Source organism: Oncorhynchus mykiss, chromosome 10 (assembly GCF_057628025.1).
Source record: "Oncorhynchus mykiss isolate SJ-2025 chromosome 10, ASM5762802v1, whole genome shotgun sequence".
NCBI classification, from domain to species: Eukaryota; Metazoa; Chordata; class Actinopteri; order Salmoniformes; family Salmonidae; genus Oncorhynchus; species Oncorhynchus mykiss.
The window spans coordinates 87,643,114-87,664,516 of NC_143031.1; the positions used below are offsets into that span (position 1 = coordinate 87,643,114).

Below are 21,403 nucleotides of genomic sequence, written 5' to 3' on the forward strand. Positions count from 1 at the left end.
TTATACTACTGGTTAAACTACTGGTTAAACTACTCCTCCAGTACCCTACACACACCTGATTATACTACTGGTTAAACTACTGGTTAAACTACTCCTCCAGTACCCTACACACACCTGATTATACTACTGGTTAAACTACTCCTCCAGTACCCTACACACACCTGATTAAACTACTGATTAAACTACTGGTTAAACTACTGGTTAAACTACTGGTTAAACTACTGGTTAAACTACTGGTTAAACTACTGGTTAAACTACTGGTTAAACTACTCCTCCAGTACCCTACACACACCTGATTAAACTACTGATTAAACTACTGGTTAAACTACTGATTAAACTACTGGTTAAACTACTGGTTAAACTACTGGTTAAACTACTGGTTAAACTACTGATTAAACTACTGATTAAACTACTGATTAAACTACTGGTTAAACTACTGGTTAAACTACTGGTTAAACTACTGGTTAAACTACTGATTAAACTACTGATTAAACTACTGATTAAACTACTGATTAAACTACTGGTTAAACTACTGGTTAAACTACTGGTTAAACTACTGATTAAACTACTGATTAAACTACTGATTAAACTACTGATTAAACTACTGGTTAAACTACTGGTTAAACTACTGGTTAAACTACTGGTTAAACTACTGATTAAACTACTGGTTAAACTACTGGTTAAACTACTGGTTAAACTACTGGTTAAACTACTGATTAAACTACTGGTTAAACTACTGGTTAAACTACTGGTTAAACTACTGGTTAAACTACTGGTTAAACTACTGATTAAACTACTGATTAAACTACTGATTAAACTACTGGTTAAACTACTGGTTAAACTACTGGTTAAACTACTGATTAAACTACTGGTTAAACTACTGGTTAAACTACTGGTTAAACTACTGGTTAAACTACTGGTTAAACTACTGATTAAACTACTGGTTAAACTACTGATTAAACTACTGGTTAAACTACTGGTTAAACTACTGGTTAAACTACTGGTTAAACTACTGGTTAAACTACTGGTTAAACTACTGGTTAAACTACTGGTTAAACTACTGGTTAAACTACTCCTCCAGTACCCTACACACACCTGATTAAACTACTGGTTAAACTACTGATTAAACTACTGATTAAACTACTGGTTAAACTACTGGTTAAACTACTGGTTAAACTACTGATTAAACTACTGGTTAAACTACTGATTAAACTACTGATTAAACTACTGATTAAACTACTGGTTAAACTACTGGTTAAACTACTGATTAAACTACTGATTAAACTACTGGTTAAACTACTGGTTAAACTACTGGTTAAACTACTGGTTAAACTACTGGTTAAACTACTGGTTAAACTACTGATTAAACTACTGGTTAAACTACTGGTTAAACTACTCCTCCAGTACCCTACACACACCTGATTAAACTACTGATTAAATTACTGGTTAAACTACTGGTTAAACTACTCCTCCAGTACCCTACACACACCACACACCTGGTTAAACTACTGGTTAAACTACTGGTTAAACTACTGGTTAAACTACTGATTAAACTACTGATTAAACTACTGGTTAAACTACTGGTTAAACTACTGGTTAAACTACTGGTTAAACTACTGGTTAAACTACTCCTCCAGTACCCTACACACACCTGGTTAAACTACTGGTTAAACTACTGATTAAACTACTGGTTAAACTACTGGTTAAACTACTGGTTAAACTACTCCTCCAGTACCCTACACACACCACACACCTGGTTAAACTACTGGTTAAACTACTGGTTAAACTACTGGTTAAACTACTGATTAAACTACTGGTTAAACTACTGATTAAATTACTGGTTAAACTACTGGTTAAACTACTGGTTAAACTACTGGTTAAACTACTGGCTAAACTACTGGTTAAACTACTGGTTAAACTACTGGTTAAACTACTGGCTAAACTACTGGTTAAACTACTGGTTAAACTACTGATTAAACTACTGGTTAAACTACTGGTTAAACTACTGATTAAACTACTGGTTAAACTACTGGTTAAACTACTGGTTAAACTACTGATTAAACTACTGGTTAAACTACTGGTTAAACTACTCCTCCAGTACCCTACACACACCTGATTAAACTACTGATTAAACTACTGATTAAACTACTGGTTAAACTACTGATTAAACTACTGGTTAAACTACTGGTTAAACTACTGATTAAACTACTGGTTAAACTACTGGTTAAACTACTGGTTAAACTACTGATTAAACTACTGGTTAAACTACTGATTAAACTACTGGTTAAACTACTGGTTAAACTACTGGTTAAACTACTGATTAAACTACTGGTTAAACTACTGGTTAAACTACTGATTAAACTACTGGTTAAACTACTCCTCCAGTACCCTACACACACCTGATTAAACTACTGGTTAAACTACTGGTTAAACTACTGGTTAAACTACTACTACTACTGGACAGAGAGATAGATAGATAACTCAGCTGTTAAGACTGGACAGCGAGATAGATAGATAACTCAGCTGGTAAGACTGGACAGAGAGATAGATAGATAGATAACTCAGCTAGGTAGACTGGACAGAGAGATAGATAACTCATCTGGTAAGACTGGACAGAGAGATAGATAGATAACTCAGCTGTTAAGACTGGACAGAGAGATAGATAGATAGATAACTCAGCTGGTAAGACTCATGACAATGTGGTTATGGCTCCTCCATCTTCCCACGTCCACTCACTCTGTGTGTAGATGACAATCAGTGTGTGTGTGTGTGTGTGTGTGGTGCCTGAAGTTTGACTGGTCAGCGTTTGTGTCTGTTTGTATTACAATTGATGTTCATCAGCACTGGTAGGCTGGCCCTGTCTGTCTGTCTGTCTGTCTGCCTGTTTGCTCGCCTGTCTGTCTGTCTGTCTGTCTGTCTGTCTGTCTGTCTGTCTGTCTGTCTGTCTGTCTGTATGTCTGCCTGCCTGCCTGTCTGTCTGTCTGTCTGTCTGTCTGTCTGTCTGTCTGTCTGCCTGCCTGTCTGTCTGTCTGTCTGTCTGTCTGTCTGTCTGTCTGTCTGTCTGTCTAAAAACATGCATTATAAAGTCTTAATGAAGCCTTCCTGAACCCACTATAACACCTCTATAGATCCTTCATTGATCCCTCAGAACCAATGATCTCTTCTAAAAGGCCTGGGAGTCGTGATCCATTCTCCTGATGCAGGAAACAAATCACTGGTGGTCTGTTTCTATTGGCTGATAGTGTTGCTATTAGAAGGTGTTGGTCTGTTTCTATTGGCTGATAGTGTTGCTATTAGAAGGTGTTGGTCTGTTTCTATTGGTTGATAGTGTTGCTATTAGAAGGTGTTGGTCTGTTTCTATTGGCTGATAGTGTTGTTATTAGAAGGTGTTGGTCTGTTTCTATTGGCTGATAGTGTTGTTATTTGAGACAGGCAGGCAGACAGACAGACAGACAGACAGACATGAGGTAGGTCTAAAGATAACTACTAGCATGCTGCACTATGTAGAAAACGGAAGGGAGGAGGGAAGGGAGGAGGGAAGACCCCCCCACACACACAGAGGTTATAGGCCAGTGTTCCTCAACTCTGGTCCTCCAGTACCCTACACACACCTGATTAAACTACTGGTTAAACTACTGGTTAAACTACTCCTCCAGTACCCTACACACACCTGATTAAACTACTGGTTAAACTACTGGTTAAACTACTCCTCCAGTACCCTACACACACCTGATTAAACTACTGGTTAAACTACTGGTTAAACTACTGATTAAACTACTCCTCCAGTACCCTACACACACCTGATTAAACTACTGGTTAAACTACTGATTAAACTACTCCTCCAGTACCCTACACACACCTGATTAAACTACTGGTTAAACTACTGGTTAAACTACTGGTTAAACTACTGATTAAACTACTGGTTAAACTACTGGTTAAACTACTGGTTAAACTACTGATTAAACTACTCCTCCAGTACCCTACACACACCTGATTAAACTACTGATTAAACTACTGGTTAAACTACTCCTCCAGTACCCTACACACACCTGATTAAACTACTGGTTAAACTACTGGTTAAACTACTCCTCCAGTACCCCACACACACCTGATTAAACTACTGGTTAAACTACTGATTAAACTACTCCTCCAGTACCCTACACACACCTGATTAAACTACTGGTTAAACTACTGATTAAACTACTCCTCCAGTACCCTACACACACCTGATTAAACTACTGATTAAACTACTGGTTAAACTACTCCTCCAGTACCCTACACACACCTGATTAAACTACTGATTAAACTACTGGTTAAACTACTCCTCCAGTACCCTACACACACCTGATTAAACTACTGGTTAAACTACTGGTTAAACTACTGATTAAACTACTGATTAAACTACTGGTTAAACTACTGGTTAAACTACTCCTCCAGTACCCTACACACACCTGATTAAACTACTGATTAAACTACTGATTAAACTACTCCTCCAGTACCCTACACACACCTGATTAAACTACTGGTTAAACTACTCCTCCAGTACCCTACACACACCTGATTAAACTACTGATTAAACTACTCCTCCAGTACCCTACACACACCTGATTAAACTACTGGTTAAACTACTGATTAAACTACTCCTCCAGTACCCTACACACACCTGATTAAACTACTGGTTAAACTACTGGTTAAACTACTCCTCCAGTACCCTACACACACCTGATTAAACTACTGATTAAACTACTGGTTAAACTACTGGTTAAACTACTGGTTAAACTACTGATTAAACTACTCCTCCAGTACCCTACACACACCTGATTAAACTACTGGTTAAACTACTGGTTAAACTACTCCTCCAGTACCCTACACACACCTGATTAAACTACTGGTTAAACTACTGGTTAAACTACTGGTTAAACTACTCCTCCAGTACCCTACACACACCTGATTAAACTACTGATTAAACTACTGGTTAAACTACTCCTCCAGTACCCTACACACACCTGATTAAACTACTGGTTAAACTACTGGTTAAACTACTGGTTAAACTACTGGTTAAACTACTGATTAAACTACTGGTTAAACTACTGGTTAAACTACTGATTAAACTACTGATTAAACTACTGGTTAAACTACTGGTTAAACTACTGGTTAAACTACTCCTCCAGTACCCTACACACACCTGATTAAACTACTGGTTAAACTACTGGTTAAACTACTGATTAAACTACTGATTAAACTACTGGTTAAACTACTGATTAAACTACTGATTAAACTACTGGTTAAACTACTGGTTAAACTACTGGTTAAACTACTCCTCCAGTACCCTACACACACCTGATTAAACTACTGGTTAAACTACTGGTTAAACTACTGGTTAAACTACTCCTCCAGTACCCTACACACACCTGATTAAACTACTGGTTAAACTACTGATTAAACTACTGATTAAACTACTGATTAAACTACTGGTTAAACTACTGGTTAAACTACTGGTTAAACTACTGATTAAACTACTGATTAAACTACTGGTTAAACTACTGGTTAAACTACTGATTAAACTACTGGTTAAACTACTGGTTAAACTACTGATTAAACTACTGATTAAACTACTGGTTAAACTACTGGTTAAACTACTGATTAAACTACTGGTTAAACTACTGGTTAAACTACTGGTTAAACTACTGGTTAAACTACTGATTAAACTACTGGTTAAACTACTGGTTAAACTACTGGTTAAACTACTGGTTAAACTACTCCTCCAGTACCCTGCACACACCTGATTAAACTACTGATTAAACTACTGGTTAAACTACTGGTTAAACTACTGGTTAAACTACTCCTCCAGTACCCTGCACACACCTGATTAAACCCCTGATTAAACTACTGATTAAACTACTGGTTAAACTACTGGTTAAACTACTCCTTCAGTACCCTACACACACCTGATTAAACTACTGGTTAAACTACTGGTTAAACTACTGGTTAAACTACTGGTTAAACTACTGATTAAACTACTGGTTAAACTACTGGTTAAACTACTGGTTAAACTACTGATTAAACTACTGATTAAACTACTGGTTAAACTACTGGTTAAACTACTGGTTAAACTACTGGTTAAACTACTGGTTAAACTACTGATTAAACTACTGATTAAACTACTGGTTAAACTACTGGTTAAACTACTGATTAAACTACTGGTTAAACTACTGATTAAACTACTGGTTAAACTACTGGTTAAACTACTGGTTAAACTACTGGTTAAACTACTCCTCCAGTACCCTACACACACCTGATTAAACTACTGATTAAACTACTGGTTAAACTACTGGTTAAACTACTGGTTAAACTACTGGTTAAACTACTGGTTAAACTACTGATTAAACTACTCCTCCAGTACCCTACACACACCTGATTAAACTACTGGTTAAACTACTGGTTAAACTACTCCTCCAGTACCCTACACACACCTGATTAAACTACTGGTTAAACTACTGGTTAAACTACTGATTAAACTACTGGTTAAACTACTGATTAAACTACTGGTTAAACTACTCCTCCAGTACCCTACACACACCTGATTAAACTACTGGTTAAACTACTGGTTAAACTACTCCTCCAGTACCCTACACACACCTGATTAAACTACTGGTTAAACTACTGGTTAAACTACTCCTCCAGTACCCTACACACACCTGATTAAACTACTGGTTAAACTACTGGTTAAACTACTGGTTAAACTACTGGTTAAACTACTGGTTAAACTACTGATTAAACTACTGATTAAACTACTGGTCAAACTACTGATTAAACTACTGGTTAAACTACTCCTCCAGTACCCTACACACACCTGATTAAACTACTGGTTAAACTACTGGTTAAACTACTGATTAAACTACTGGTTAAACTACTGGTTAAACTACTGGTTAAACTACTGGTTAAACTACTAGTTAAACTACTGGTTAAACTACTGGTTAAACTACTGGTTAAACTACTGATTAAGGACAGAGGACAGAGAGCCTGGTAGTTGGACCTAATACTACAGATGGTATTTGGGTCCATGTTAGTGGACGTTAGTTATTGGGTAATAGCGTCTAGGCTGGGTGGTAGGGCTTCACTAAAGCCACGCAGGGAATGTCTGACAGTGCTGTACCAGCCGTGCACCGCAGACAGAGAGGAGTCACCATAAAACCCTCCTCGGTTGTACACACACACACACACACACAGACACACACACAGACACACACACACACAGACACACACACAGAGAGAGACACACACAGAGAGAGACACACACACACACACACACACACACAGAGAGACACACACACACACACACACACACCCCTCCCCCCGCTCCAGAGGGTAAGTGAGTCGTCTGGGTCCGTTCTAGTCTATGATGACACTGGGTGGACACTGTAGCTGGGGCGGCAGGGTAGCCTAGTGGTTGGAGTAGTAACCGAAAGGTTGCAAGTTCAAACCTCCGAGCTGACAAGGTACAAATCTGTCGTTCTGCCCCTGAACAGGCAGTTAACCAACTGTTCCTAGACCAGTTAGTTAACCCACTGTTTTTAGGCCGCCATTGAAAATAAGAATTTGTTCTTAACTGACTTGCCTAGTTAAATAAAGGTTAAAAAAATATATATATTAAAAAATATAAACTGTATACATCCTGAATGACTTCCTGTAACGTGGTTTAAAACATAACGGCTACTGATTGATCAACTCAATACATATCGATAAGATGTCAACCTGAATATGAATCTCTTTCCTCTTTTCTCACCTCCGCCCTCCCCTCTTTTAATCAAAACGTCAGGTGATCTATTCTCTGAACACTAAGAACGAAGAGCAGGAGGCGGCCCTTCAGGCCGTCAGCCACGCCCACCAGGAAGAGCTGAGGCAGGTTACCACGGGGACGTGTGCCGAGGGGGAGGAGTCGGCAGTGCTTAGGACACGCCTCTCAGAGCTGCAGGAAACTCTAGCTCAGGTACCCCGTCTGTCCGTCCAACTTGTCCGTCTGTTACCCAGTCTGTTCCAGTGTGGATCACCACAGGTTAATTAACTCTGTGTGTCTCTACACCTCCAGGTTCAGGTAGACCAGTCTGTTCCAGTGTGGATCACCACAGGTTAATTAACTCTGTGTCTCTACACCTCCAGGTTCAGGTAGACCAGTCTGTTCCAGTGTGGATCACCACAGGTTAATTAACTCTGTGTGTCTCTACACCTCCAGGTTCAGGTAGACCAGTCTGTTCCAGTGTGGATCACCACAGGTTAATTAACTCTGTGTCTCTACACCTCCAGGTTCAGGTAGACCAGTCTGTTCCAGTGTGGATCACCACAGGTTAATTAACTCTGTGTGTCTCTACACCTCCAGGTTCAGGTAGACCAGTCTGTTCCAGTGTGGATCACCACAGGTGAATTAACTCTGTGTGTCTCTACACCTCCAGGTTCAGGTAGACTTTGAGAGCTACCGTGTCCAGGCAGAGGAAAGGGATCGTGGGGTAGAGGCAGAGCTAAGGAGGGACTATGAGGAAAAGCTCCAGGCTCTGGGGCTGGAGAGACAGGAGACCCAGGCCCAACTCAACACGGCCCACGACGAGAGTCTCCGACTGGGGAGAGAGCTGGAGACGGCTGGGGAGGCTGCGCAGTGCCTGGAGGTTCAATGTGACGAACTACGGAGGAAAGGAGAAGAGAAGCGAGGGAAAGGGAAGGAGGAGGAGACGGAGAGAATGCGACTCCTCTCGGAGGAGGTGAAGACTCTGAGGAAAGGGAAGGAGCGAGCGGAGGAAGAGAGGGAGAGAGCAGGGAGAGAGGAGAGGGAGAAGTGGGAGAGGGAGAGAGCAGAGAGAGAGGAGAGGGAGGAGTGGGAGAGGGAGAGAGCAGTGAGAGAGGAGAGGGAGAAGTGGGAGACGAGGGTGAAGGAGGTGACAGAGGAGAAGGAGGAGTTGAAGAGGAGCATGGAGGAGGCGCGCAGGGAGGAGAGACGGCAGTGGGAGGAGAGAGAGGAGGAGGAGAAGAGAGGGATGAGTACAGTACTGAGAGAGAGAGTGAGGAAGGCGGAGGGAGAGCTGGAGGACAGTCTGAAGCGACTCAACGAGAGCAAGAGACACGCTGCCAAACTACAGGACAGAATACAGGTACTCACCCTAACAGGACAGAATACAGGTACTCACCCTAACAGGACAGAATACAGGTACTCACCCTAACAGGACAGAATACAGGTACTCACCCTAACAGGACAGAAAACAGGTACTCACCCTAACAGGACAGAATACAGGTACTCACCCTAACAGGACAGAATACAGGTACTCACCCTAACCCTAACAGAATACAGGTACTCACCCTAACAGGACAGAATACAGGTACTCACCCTAACCCTAACAGGACAGAATACAGGTACTCACCCTAACCCTAACAGAATACAGGTACTCACCCTAACAGGACAGAATACAGGTACTCACCCTAACAGGACAGAATACAGGTACTCACCCTAACAGGACAGAATACAGGTACTCACTCTAACAGGACAGAATACAGGTATGGACCCTAACAGGACAGAATACAGGTACTCACCCTAACAGGACAGAATACAGGTACTCACCCTAACAGGACAGAATACAGGTACTCACCCTAACAGGACAGAATACAGGTACTCACCCTAACAGGACAGAATACAGGTACTCACCCTAAAAGGACAGAATACAGGTACTCACCCTAACCCTAACAGAATACAGGTACTCACCCTAACAGGACAGAATACAGGTACTCACCCTCACAGGACAGAATACAGGTACTCACCCTAACAGGACAGAATACAGGTACTCACCCTAAAAGGACAGAATACAGGTACTCACCCTAACAGGACAGAATACAGGTACTCACCCTAACAGGACAGAATACAGGTACTCACCCTAACAGGACAGAATACAGGTACTCACACTAACAGGACAGAATACAGGTACTCACCCTAACAGGACAGAATACAGGTACTCACCCTAACAGGACAGAATACAGGTACTCACCCTAACAGGACAGAATACAGGTACTCACCCTAAAAGGACAGAATACAGGTACTCACCCTAACCCTAACAGAATACAGGTACTCACCCTAACAGGACAGAATACAGGTACTCACCCTAACAGGACAGAATACAGGTACTCACCCTAACAGGACAGAATACAGGTACTCACCCTAACAGGACAGAATACAGGTACTCACCCTAACAGGACAGAATACAGGTACTCACCCTAACAGGACAGAAAACAGGTACTCACCCTAACAGGACAGAATACAGGTACTCACCCTAACCCTAACAGGACAGAATACAGGTACTCACCCTAACCCTAACAGGACAGAATACAGGTACTCACCCTAACCCTAACAGGACAGAATACAGGTACTCACCCTAACAGGACAGAAAACAGGTACTCACCCTAACAGGACAGAATACAGGTACTCACCCTAACAGGACAGAATACAGGTACTCACCCTAACAGGACAGAATACAGGTACTCACCCTAACAGGACAGAATACAGGTACTCACCCTAACAGGACAGAATACAGGTACTCACCCTAACCCTAACAGGACAGAATACAGGTACTCACCCTAACAGGACAGAATACAGGTACTCACCCTAACAGGACAGAATACAGGTACTCACCCTAACAGGACAGAATACAGGTACTCACCCTAACAGGACAGAATACAGGTACTCACCCTAACAGGACAGAATACAGGTACTCACCCTAACAGGACAGAAAACAGGTACTCACCCTAACAGGACAGAATACAGGTACTCACCCTAACCCTAACAGAATACAGGTACTCACCCTAACAGGACAGAATACAGGTACTCACCCTAACAGGACAGAATACAGGTACTCACTCTAACAGGACAGAATACAGGTACTCACCCTAACAGGACAGAATACAGGTACTCACCCTAACAGGACAGAATACAGGTACTCACCCTAACAGGACAGAAAACAGGTACTCACCCTAACAGGACAGAATACAGGTACTCACCCTAACCCTAACAGGACAGAATACAGGTACTCACCCTAACCCTAAAAGGACAGAATACAGGTACTCACCCTAACCCTAACAGGACAGAATACAGGTACTCACCCTAACCCTAACAGAATACAGGTACTCACCCTAACAGGACAGAATACAGGTACTCACCCTAACAGGACAGAATACAGGTACTCACACTGTGGTTTTACTATCATTTTGGGGAACAAAAACATTTATTCCCTTTCAAAATCATATTTTCCCTCACCCGTAAACCTAACCCCAAACCCCTAAACCTAACTCTAAACCTAACCCCTAACCCCTAACCCTAACTCTAAACCTAACCCCTAACCCTAACTCTAAACCTAACCCCTAACCCCTAACCCTAACTCTAAACCCTAACCCTAACTCTAAACCTAACCCCTAACCCTAACTCTAAACCTAACCCCTAACCCTAACTCTAAACCTAACCCCTAACCCTAACTCTAAACCTAACCCCTAACCCTGACCCTAAACCTAACCCCTAACCCTAACTCTAAACCTAACCCCTAACCCTAACCCCAAACCCTAAAACGAAACATAAACCTAACCCCTAACCCTAACTCTAAACCTAACCCCTAACCCTAGCCCTAAACCTAACCCCGAACCCTGACCCTAAACCTAACCCAAAAGCCTAAAATAGGATTTTTCCATGTTGGGACCTGCGACATGTCCCCCTTGTTTTGCTATCCTTTTGAAGACTCCTGGTTCCCACGGTGATAGTCAAGCCAACCCCCCCCCCCCCCCCCACACACACACACACCCTGAATGAATAGAGAGTGATTCCTAGTCTTTATATAGCCAGTTTCCTTTGTATCCATCCTTCTAGCCCTGCTACTTCCTGTTTCCCTGTGTGAACCTCACCCTCTACTTCCTGTTTCCCTGTGTGAACCTCACCTTCTACTTCCTGTTTCCCTGTGTGAACCTCACCCTCTACTTCCTGTTTCCCTGTGTGAACCTCACCCTCTACTTCCTATTTCCCTGTGTTAACCTCACCCCCTACTTCCTGTTTCCCTGTGTGAACCTCACCCTCTACTTCCTGTTTCCCTGTGTTAACCTCACCCTCTACTTCCTGTTTCCCTGTGTTAACCTCACCCTCTACTTCCTGTTTCCCTGTGTGAAGCTCACCCTCTACTTCCTGTTTCCCTGTGTGAACCTCACCCTCTACTTCCTACCATCTCTCTTTCTCTAGGACCTGGAGGAGGAGTTGGAGTCGGGGAGGAGGCGTGTCTCGGGGGCAGAGGGTGGGGCTAAGAGGGCATGGGAGGAGTTAGTCGTGGCCAAAGAGAGACTACTGCTGCAGGAGGAGGAGCTGCAGAGCAAATCAGGTAATCAACCAATCAAGCAATTAATCAATTAATACATTAATGCAAAAATACATTAATAAAACTATCTAAGAATCAATCAATCAATTAATACGTAAATACATTATAAACAATCTATGAACCAATCAATCAATTAATCAATTAATACATAAATAATTCATAAAACAATCTATGAATCAATCAACCAATTAATCAATTATTCAATCAATCAAACAATTATTACACCAATCAATCAACCAATCACTCAATCCATTAATCAATAAATCAATCAACCAATCACTCAATCCATTAATCAATAAATCAATCAACCAATCACTCAATCCATTAATCAATAAATCAATCAACCATTCAATAATTTAATCAATCATTCAAGAAAGGAGTTTAAAATGTAATGTAATGTGTATGTCCTTCTGTGAACGTATTTGTGCATTCCGTGTGTGTGTGTGTGTGTGTGTGTGTGTGTGTCAGAGGAGCTGCTGAGTCGTGGTGTGTGTGAGGGGTGTGTGTGTGTGAACGTGGAGGAGTTGAAAGGTCAGGTGAACAAACTGCAGAGCAGGAACAGAGAGCTGGAGATTCAGAGCAGTGGGAGAAACAACGACTACGCCAGACAGGTAGAGACACACACACACACACACACACACACACACACACACACACACACAAACACACCAACTTTGAATGAATTCCTGTAATGTGACAACATTCTGACCGTGTGTGTGTGTGTGTGTGTATATGTATGTGTGTGTGTGTGTGTGTATATGTGTGTGTGTGTGTGTGTGTGTCCAGCATGCGGAGGCCCTGGCTAGTCTGCGTTCTGAGATGGTGAGGGCTCAGTCAGAGGAGCTCCGGAGAGAACGGAAACACGCAGAAGTGGAAAAGGAACAAATGCAAAAAGAGATGGAGGAAGAGAGAGACAGACTGCAGAAAGAGAGAGAAGAAGAGAGAGAACGCCTGCAGAAAGAGAGAGAAGAAGAGAGAGAACGCCTGCAGAAAGAGATAGAAGAGGTGAAAGGAAGAGTGACAACACAGATGGAAGGAAACACGGAGCGAGTGGAGGAGCAGAGAGAGAGTCTGAACCAGGAGAAGAAGAGATTGAAGGAGCAGGCGGACGAGGAAAGGAGGAGATTGAAGGAGCAGGCGGACGAGGAAAGGAGGAGATTGAAGGAGCAGGCGGACGAGGAAAGGAAGAGATTGAAGGAGCAGGTGAAGAAGGCGATAGAAGAGGTGATGAGGAAACATGCAGCTGAGCTCCACAACGCCCAGGAAGCACTGAGGACAAACCAAGAGGTAACACACACTGGAGACAGCTGGTCTGACTGGGGTCCAGACAGAACCAGACATTACAGACAGCTAGTCTGACTGGGGTCCAGACAGAACCAGACTTTACAGACAGCTAGTCTGACTGGGTCCCAGACAGAACCAGACATTACAGACAGCTGGTCTGACTGGGTCCCAGACAGAACCAGACATTACAGACAGCTGGTCTGACTGGGGTCCAGACAGAACCAGACATTACAGACAGCTGGTCTGACTGGGTCCCAGACAGAACCAGACATTACAGACAGCTGGTCTGACTGGGGTCCAGACAGAACCAGACATTACAGATAGCTAGTCTGACTGGGTCCCAGACAGAACCAGACATTACAGACAGCTGGTCTGACTGGGTCCCAGACAGAACCAGACATTACAGACAGCTGGTCTGACTGGGTCCCAGACAGAACCAGACATTACAGACAGCTGGTCTGACTGGGTCCCAGACAGAACCAGACATTACAGACAGCTGGTCTGACTGGGTCCCAGACAGAACCAGACATTACAGACAGCTGGTCTGACTGGGGTCCAGACAGAACCAGACATTACAGACAGCTGGTCTGACTGGGTCCAGACAGAACCAGACATTACAGACAGCTGGTCTGACTGGGTCCCAGACAGAACCAGACATTACAGACAGCTGGTCTGACTGGGTCCAGACAGAACCAGACATTACAGACAGCTGGTCTGACTGGGTCCCAGACAGAACCAGAAAGACATTAACACAAACTGTTGCAGAAGGGCCTCAAAAACAACCACTGCATATGTGTGTGTGTGTGTGTGTGTGTGTGTGTGTGTGTGTGTGTGTGTGTGTGTGTGTGTGTGTGTGTGTGTGTGTGTGTGTCAGCAGGTGTGTGTACGTGTGCAGGAGGACAGGAGGAGTGGTGAAGAGGTGTGTCGAAGGCTGGAGACTGAGAGGGAGGAGCTTAGAGACCAGCTGCAGCAGGCAACCAATCAGGTGAGAGAGGCTTTGCCTTGACTTCCATCAAGGACTCAGACTCTCCATTAAATACACAAACAACATACTGTACTGACAACATTCTGTCTGTGTGTGTGTGTGTGTGTGTGTGTGTGTGTGTGTGTGTGTGTGTGTGTGTGTGTGTGTGTGTGTGTGTGTGTGTGTGTCTGTGTGTGTGTCTGTGTGTGTGTGTCTCTGTGTGTGTGTGTCTGTGTGTGTGTGTGTAGATCTGGCGTTTGGAAGGAGTCATTCAGCAGCAAAGTCAGGGGGGTGTGGCCTCTGAAACTCCTCCCACCTGCGGAATCCACTGTTCCCACCTCCGAGAGGATCTACAGCACATACAGGTACACACACACACACACACAGAGACACACAAACACAGAGACACACACACACACACACACACACATACTTAATTGGTGTCTAAATCACAGATTAGTGTTGATTGTTTTTTCAATCTCTGTGTGTGATGGATGGTGTGTGTGTGTGTGTGTTTGTGTGTGTGTGTGTGTGTGTGTGTCAGGAAGAGATGGAGCGACAGAGAGAGAGTTACCAGAAGGAGATGACAGGTCTGAGAACAGACAAACAGAGACTGGAGGAGAAGGTTCTAGAGCTCAACCAACAGACCCAAGAGAACACAGACAGAAACGTTCTAGAACACAACCAAGAGAACACTGACAGAAACGTTCTAGAACACAACCAAGAGAACACTGACAGAAACGTTCTAGAACACAACCAAGAGAACACTGACGAGAGAATCCGGTAGGTTGGAAAACTTTAAATAACGACAAAAACACTATTCACCTTATGATGCCTCGCCCACATGACCCAGTTCCTGATCCAACGCTAGATCTCCAACGCTAGATTTTCAACCTAGATCTTCAACCTAGATCCAACATCATTGTTTTTCCTACTTTCAGACCATTCACAGACAAGCAAAAAGTCAATTAAATATCAATGAAATTTGATAAAACTATGGAATAACGTGCACAGAATTGGAAAGATATGTTAATTCTATGTTGAGGAAAATGATGGTAAGAATCATAAAGTTCCCTTTCCGTCTCTCAGTATAATATTTTTATTTATTTAACCAGGTAGGCAAGTTGAGAACAAGTTCTCATTTACAATTGCGACCTGGCCAAGATAAAGCAAAGCAGTTCGACACATACAACAACACAGAGTTACACATGGAGTAAAACAAACATACAGTCAATAATACAGTATAAACAAGTCTATATACAATGTGAGCAAATGAGGTGAGATAAGGGAGGTAAAGGCAAAAAGGCCATGGTGGCAAAGTAAATACAATATAGCAAGTAAAACACTGGAATGGTAGATTTGCAATGGAAGAATGTGCAAAGTAGAAATAAAAATAATGGGGGTGCAAAGGAGCAAAATAAATAAATAAATTAAATACAGTAGGGAAAGAGGTAGTTGTTTGGGCTAAATTATAGGTGGGCTATGTACAGGTGCAGTAATCTGTGAGCTGCTCTGACAGTTGGTGCTTAAAGCTAGTGAGGGAGATATGTGTTTCCAGTTTCAGAGATTTTTTGTAGTTCGTTCCATTTATTATATGGGGAGTCAACGCTTTTTTGAGTTTTCTTCGGGTGAATATGATTGGTCGTTGACTGCCCATGGTATGCTATACCCACGTTTCCTCCTACAGGGAACAGTAGTTGGTTGACTGTCCATAACTGTACGGATGTATTTCACGTAGTATAAGCGCTTGGAGACCTACGTTCATTAGCATTAGCATTCTCATAGAGAATGACTGGCGGTGTTAGCTAGTTAGCATATTAGACTGTATCTAATGGTCGTTATCTATAGTCTGTATCCCTTATCAATCAAAGATCAATGCTTGAAATAGCAATGTTGTTTGACACAGAATATCAGTGACAAGAGACAGAAACGGTGGCGAAGTGTTTTATGACGATAACATCAGGATATTTGCAGTCTGTTGTGCCACGAAGCTAACGAGCTAACACCGCCAGTCATTCTCTATGAGAATGCTAATGCTAACAAATGTCTGTTTCTGAGTGCTTATGCTACGTGAAAACAAACGTTTAATTTTTTTTCAATAATTTCCCTCAATATAGAATTAACATATATTTTAAATTCTGTACACGCTTTCCAATAGTTTTGACAAATTTAAATCACATTTAAGAATGTTTTGCTTGTTTGTGGATGGACCGGAAGAAGGAAAACAATTGGATGCGCCCTTGTTTTTATTAAATGTATTTAAATCTATTTAACTAGACAAGTCAGTTAAGAACAAATTCTTATTTTCAATGACGGTCTAGGAACAGTGGGTTAACTGGTCTAGGAACAGTGGGTTAACTGGTCTAGGAACAGTGGGTTAACTGGTCTAGGAACAGTGGGTTAACTGGTCTAGGAACAGTGGGTTAACTGGCCTAGGAACAGTGGGTTAACTGGTCTAGGAACAGTGGGTTAACTGGTCTAGGAACAGTGGGTTAACTGGTCTAGGAACAGTGGGTTAACTGGTCTAGGAACAGTGGGTTAACTGGTCTAGGAACAGTGGGTTAACTGGTCTAGGAACAGTGGGTTAACTGGTCTAGGAACAGTGGGTTAACTGGTCTAGGAACAGTGGGTTAACTGGTCTAGGAACAGTGGGTTAACTGGTCTAGGAACAGTGGGTTAACTGGTCTAGGAACAGTGGGTTAACTGGCCTAGGAACAGTGGGTTAACTGGTCTAGGAACAGTGGGTTAACTGGCCTAGGAACAGTGGGTTAACTGGTCTAGGAACAGTGGGTTAACTGGTCTAGGAACAGTGGGTTAACTGGTCTAGGAACAGTGGGTTAACTGGCCTAGGAACAGTGGGTTAACTGGTCTAGGAACAGTGGGTTAACTGGCCTAGGAACAGTGGGTTTAGGAACAGTGGGTTAACTGGCCTAGGAACAGTGGGTTAACTGGTCTAGGAACAGTGGGTTAACTGGTCTAGGAACAGTGGGTTAACTGGTCTAGGAACAGTGAGTTAACTGGTCTAGGAACAGTGGGTTAACTGGCCTAGGAACAGTGGGTTAACTGGTCTAGGAACAGTGGGGTTAACTGGTCTAGGAACAGTGGGTTAACTGGTCTAGGAACAGTGGGTTAACTGGTCTAGGAACAGTGGGTTAACTGGCCTAGGAACAGTAGGGTTAACTGGTCTAGGAACAGTGGGGTTAACTGGTCTAGGAACAGTAGGGTTAACTGGTCTAGGAACAGTAGGGTTAACTGGTCTAGGAACAGTGGGTTAACTGGTCTAGGAACAGTGGGTTAACTGGTCTAGGAACAGTGGGTTAACTGGTCTAGGAACAGTGGGGTTAACTGGTCTAGGAACAGTGGGGTTAACTGGTCTAGGAACAGTGGGGTTAACTGGTCTAGGAACAGTGGGTTAACTGGTCTAGGAACAGTGGGTTAACTGGTCTAGGAACAGTGGGTTAACTGGTCTAGGAACAGTGGGTTAACTGGTCTAGGAACAGTGGGTTAACTGGTCTAGGAACAGTGGGTTAACTGGTCTAGGAACAGTGGGTTAACTGGCTTGTACAGGGGGCAGAATGACAGATTTGTACCTTGTCAGCTCAGGGGATTCGATCTAGCAACCTTTCGATTACTGGCCATAACGCTCTCACCACTAGGCTACCTGCCTCCTCTACACTCTAACCACTAGGCTACCTGCCTCCTCTACACTCTAACCACTAGGCTACCTGCCTCCTCTACACTCTAACCACTAGACTACCTGCCTCCTTTACACTAACCACTAGGCTACCTGCCTCCTCTACACTCTAACCACTAGACTACCTGCCTCCTCTACACTCTAACCACTAGGCTACCTGCCTCCTCTACACTCTAACCACTAGACTACCTGCCTCCTCTACACTCTAACCACTAGGCTACCTGCCTCCTCTACACTCTAACCACTAGACTACATGCCTCCTCTACACTCTAACCACTAGACTACCTGCCTCCTCTACACTCTAACCACTAGGCTACCTGCCTCCTCTACACTCTAACCACTAGGCTACCTGCCTCCTCTAACCACTAGTCTACCTGCCTCCTCTACACTCGAACCACTAAGTTACCTGCCTCCTCTACACTCTAACCACTAGGCTACCTGCCTCCTTTACACTCTAACCACTAGACTACCTACCTCCTCTACACTCTAACCACTAGACTACCTACCTCCTCTACACTCTAACCACTAGACTACCTGCCTCCTCTACACTCTAACCACTAGACTACCTACCTCCTCTACACTCTAATCACTAGACTACCTGCCTCCTCTACACTCTAACCACTAGGCTACCTGCCTCCTCTACACTCTAACCACAAGGCTACCTGCCTCCTCTACACTCTAACCACTAGGCTACCTGCCTCCTCTACACTCTAACCACTAGACTACCTGCCTCCTCTACACTCTAACCACTAGGCTACCTGCATCCTCTACACTCTAACCACTAGGCTACCTGCCTCCTTTACACTCTAACCACTAGGCTACCTGCCTACTCTACACTCTAACCACTAGGCTACCTGCCTCCTCTACACTCTAACCACTAGACTACCTGCCTCCTCTACACTCTAACCACTAGACTACCTGCCTCCTCTACACTCTAACCACTAGACTACCTGCCTCCTCTACACTCTAACCACTAGGCTACCTGCCTCCTCTACACTCTAACCACTAGACTACCTACCTCCTCTACACTCTAACCACTAGTCTACCTGCCTCCTCTACACTCTAACCACTAGGCTACCTGCCTCCTCTACACTCTAACCACTAGACTACCTGCCTCCTTTACACTAACCACTAGGCTACCTGCCTCCTCTACACTCTAACCACTAGACTACCTGCCTCCTCTACACTCTAACCACTAGGCTACCTGCCTCCTCTACACTCTAACCACTAGACTACCTGCCTCCTCTACACTCTAACCACTAGGCTACCTGCCTCCTCTACACTCTAACCACTAGACTACATGCCTCCTCTACACTCTAACCACTAGACTACCTGCCTCCTCTACACTCTAACCACTAGGCTACCTGCCTCCTCTACACTCTAACCACTAGGCTACCTGCCTCCTCTAACCACTAGTCTACCTGCCTCCTCTACACTCGAACCACTAAGTTACCTGCCTCCTCTACACTCTAACCACTAGGCTACCTGCCTCCTTTACACTCTAACCACCAGACTACCTACCTCCTCTACACTCTAACCACTAGACTACCTACCTCCTCTACACTCTAACCACTAGACTACCTGCCTCCTCTACACTCTAACCACTAGACTACCTACCTCCTCTACACTCTAATCACTAGACTACCTGCCTCCTCTACACTCTAACCACTAGGCTACCTGCCTCCTCTACACTCTAACCACAAGGCTACCTGCCTCCTCTACACTCTAACCACTAGGCTACCTGCCTCCTCTACACTCTAACCACTAGACTACCTGCCTCCTCTACACTCTAACCACTAGGCTACCTGCATCCTCTACACTCTAACCACTAGGCTACCTGCCTCCTTTACACTCTAACCACTAGGCTACCTGCCTACTCTACACTCTAACCACTAGGCTACCTGCCTCCTCTACACTCTAACCACTAGACTACCTGCCTCCTCTACACTCTAACCACTAGACTACCTGCCTCCTCTACACTCTAACCACTAGACTACCTGCCTCCTCTACACTCTAACCACTAGGCTACCTGCCTCCTCTACACTCTAACCACTAGACTACCTACCTCCTCTACACTCTAACCACTAGTCTACCTGCCTCCTCTACACTCTAACCACTAGGCTACCTGCCTCCTCTACACTCTAACCACTAGACTACCTACCTCCTCTACACTCTAACCACTAGACTACCTGCCTCCTCTACACTCTAACCACTAGACTACCTGCCGACCCACTATTGTTGCCAGGGGGTCATAATTATATTCTGCAGTGTGGTCACACATTTTTACATATTGTGTGTGTGTGTCTCCAGGTCAGAGTGTGAGGAGCGCCTGAGGGCGGAGCTTAAGGCGGAGCTTGATGCGGCTGTTGCCACGAGCAACCAGAGAGAGCAGGAGCTGCAGACTCAACTAGCCGATCTCCAATCACAGGTAATCTACTCAACTAGTCAATCACCAATCACAGGTAATCAACTCAACTAGACAATCACCAATCACAGGTAATTTACGCAACTAGCCAATCACCAATCACAGGTAATCTACTCAACCAGCCAATCACCAATCACAGGTAATTTACTCAACTAGCCAATCACCAATCACAGGTAATCTACTCAACTAGCCAATCACAGATGATCTACTCAACTAGCCAATCACCAATCACAGGTAATCTACTGAGATGTCTGGGGGGGTCTGATCTAACCTCACTATTGATCTGAGATGTCTGGGGGGATCTGATCAAACCTCACTATTGATCTGAGATGTCTGGGGGAGGGGAGGTTCTGATCTAACCTCACTATTGATCTGAGATGTCTGGGGGGATCTGATCTAACCTCACTATTGATCTGAGATGTCTGGGGGGATCTGATCAAACCTCACTATTGATCTGAGATGTCTGGGGGGGGGGATCTGTTCAAACCTCACTATTGATCTGAGATGTCTGGGGGGGGGGGGGGGGGGGTCTGATCTAACCTCACTACTGATCTGAGATGTCTGGGGGGGTCTGTTCTAACCTCACTACTGATCTGAGATGTCTGGGGGGGGGTCTGATCTAAACTCACTATTGATCTGAGATGTCTGGGGGG

At 43.8% G+C, this 21,403-nt stretch overlaps 1 protein-coding gene across 4 annotated transcripts in view; it reads left to right on the plus strand.

Moving 5' to 3' along the window:
* The window catches only part of fam184b (family with sequence similarity 184 member B), a 42,003-nt gene that overhangs the window by 5,331 nt on the left and 15,269 nt on the right, over positions 1–21,403 (plus strand). The window contains exons 2-10 of one of the 4 annotated variants that reach the window (XR_016484063.1): positions 7,820–7,990; positions 8,451–9,140; positions 12,251–12,386; positions 12,852–12,994; positions 13,170–13,670; positions 14,542–14,652; positions 14,880–14,996; positions 15,180–15,414; positions 20,636–20,753. Coding sequence is in view for 2 of the 4 variants with exons in the window: in XM_090188709.1 (XP_090044835.1) it covers positions 7,820–7,990; positions 8,451–9,140; positions 12,251–12,386; positions 12,852–12,994; positions 13,170–13,670; positions 14,542–14,652; positions 14,880–14,996; positions 15,176–15,414; positions 20,636–20,753 (2,226 nt within the window). In the remaining 2 variants the exon portion in view is untranslated. Of the gene's footprint in view, positions 1–7,819; positions 7,991–8,450; positions 9,141–12,250; positions 12,387–12,851; positions 12,995–13,169; positions 13,671–14,541; positions 14,653–14,879; positions 14,997–15,175; positions 15,415–20,635; positions 20,754–21,403 lie in introns of all 4 variants that reach the window. The other 3 variants (XR_016484064.1, XM_090188709.1, XM_090188708.1) reach the window with 3 other exon arrangements.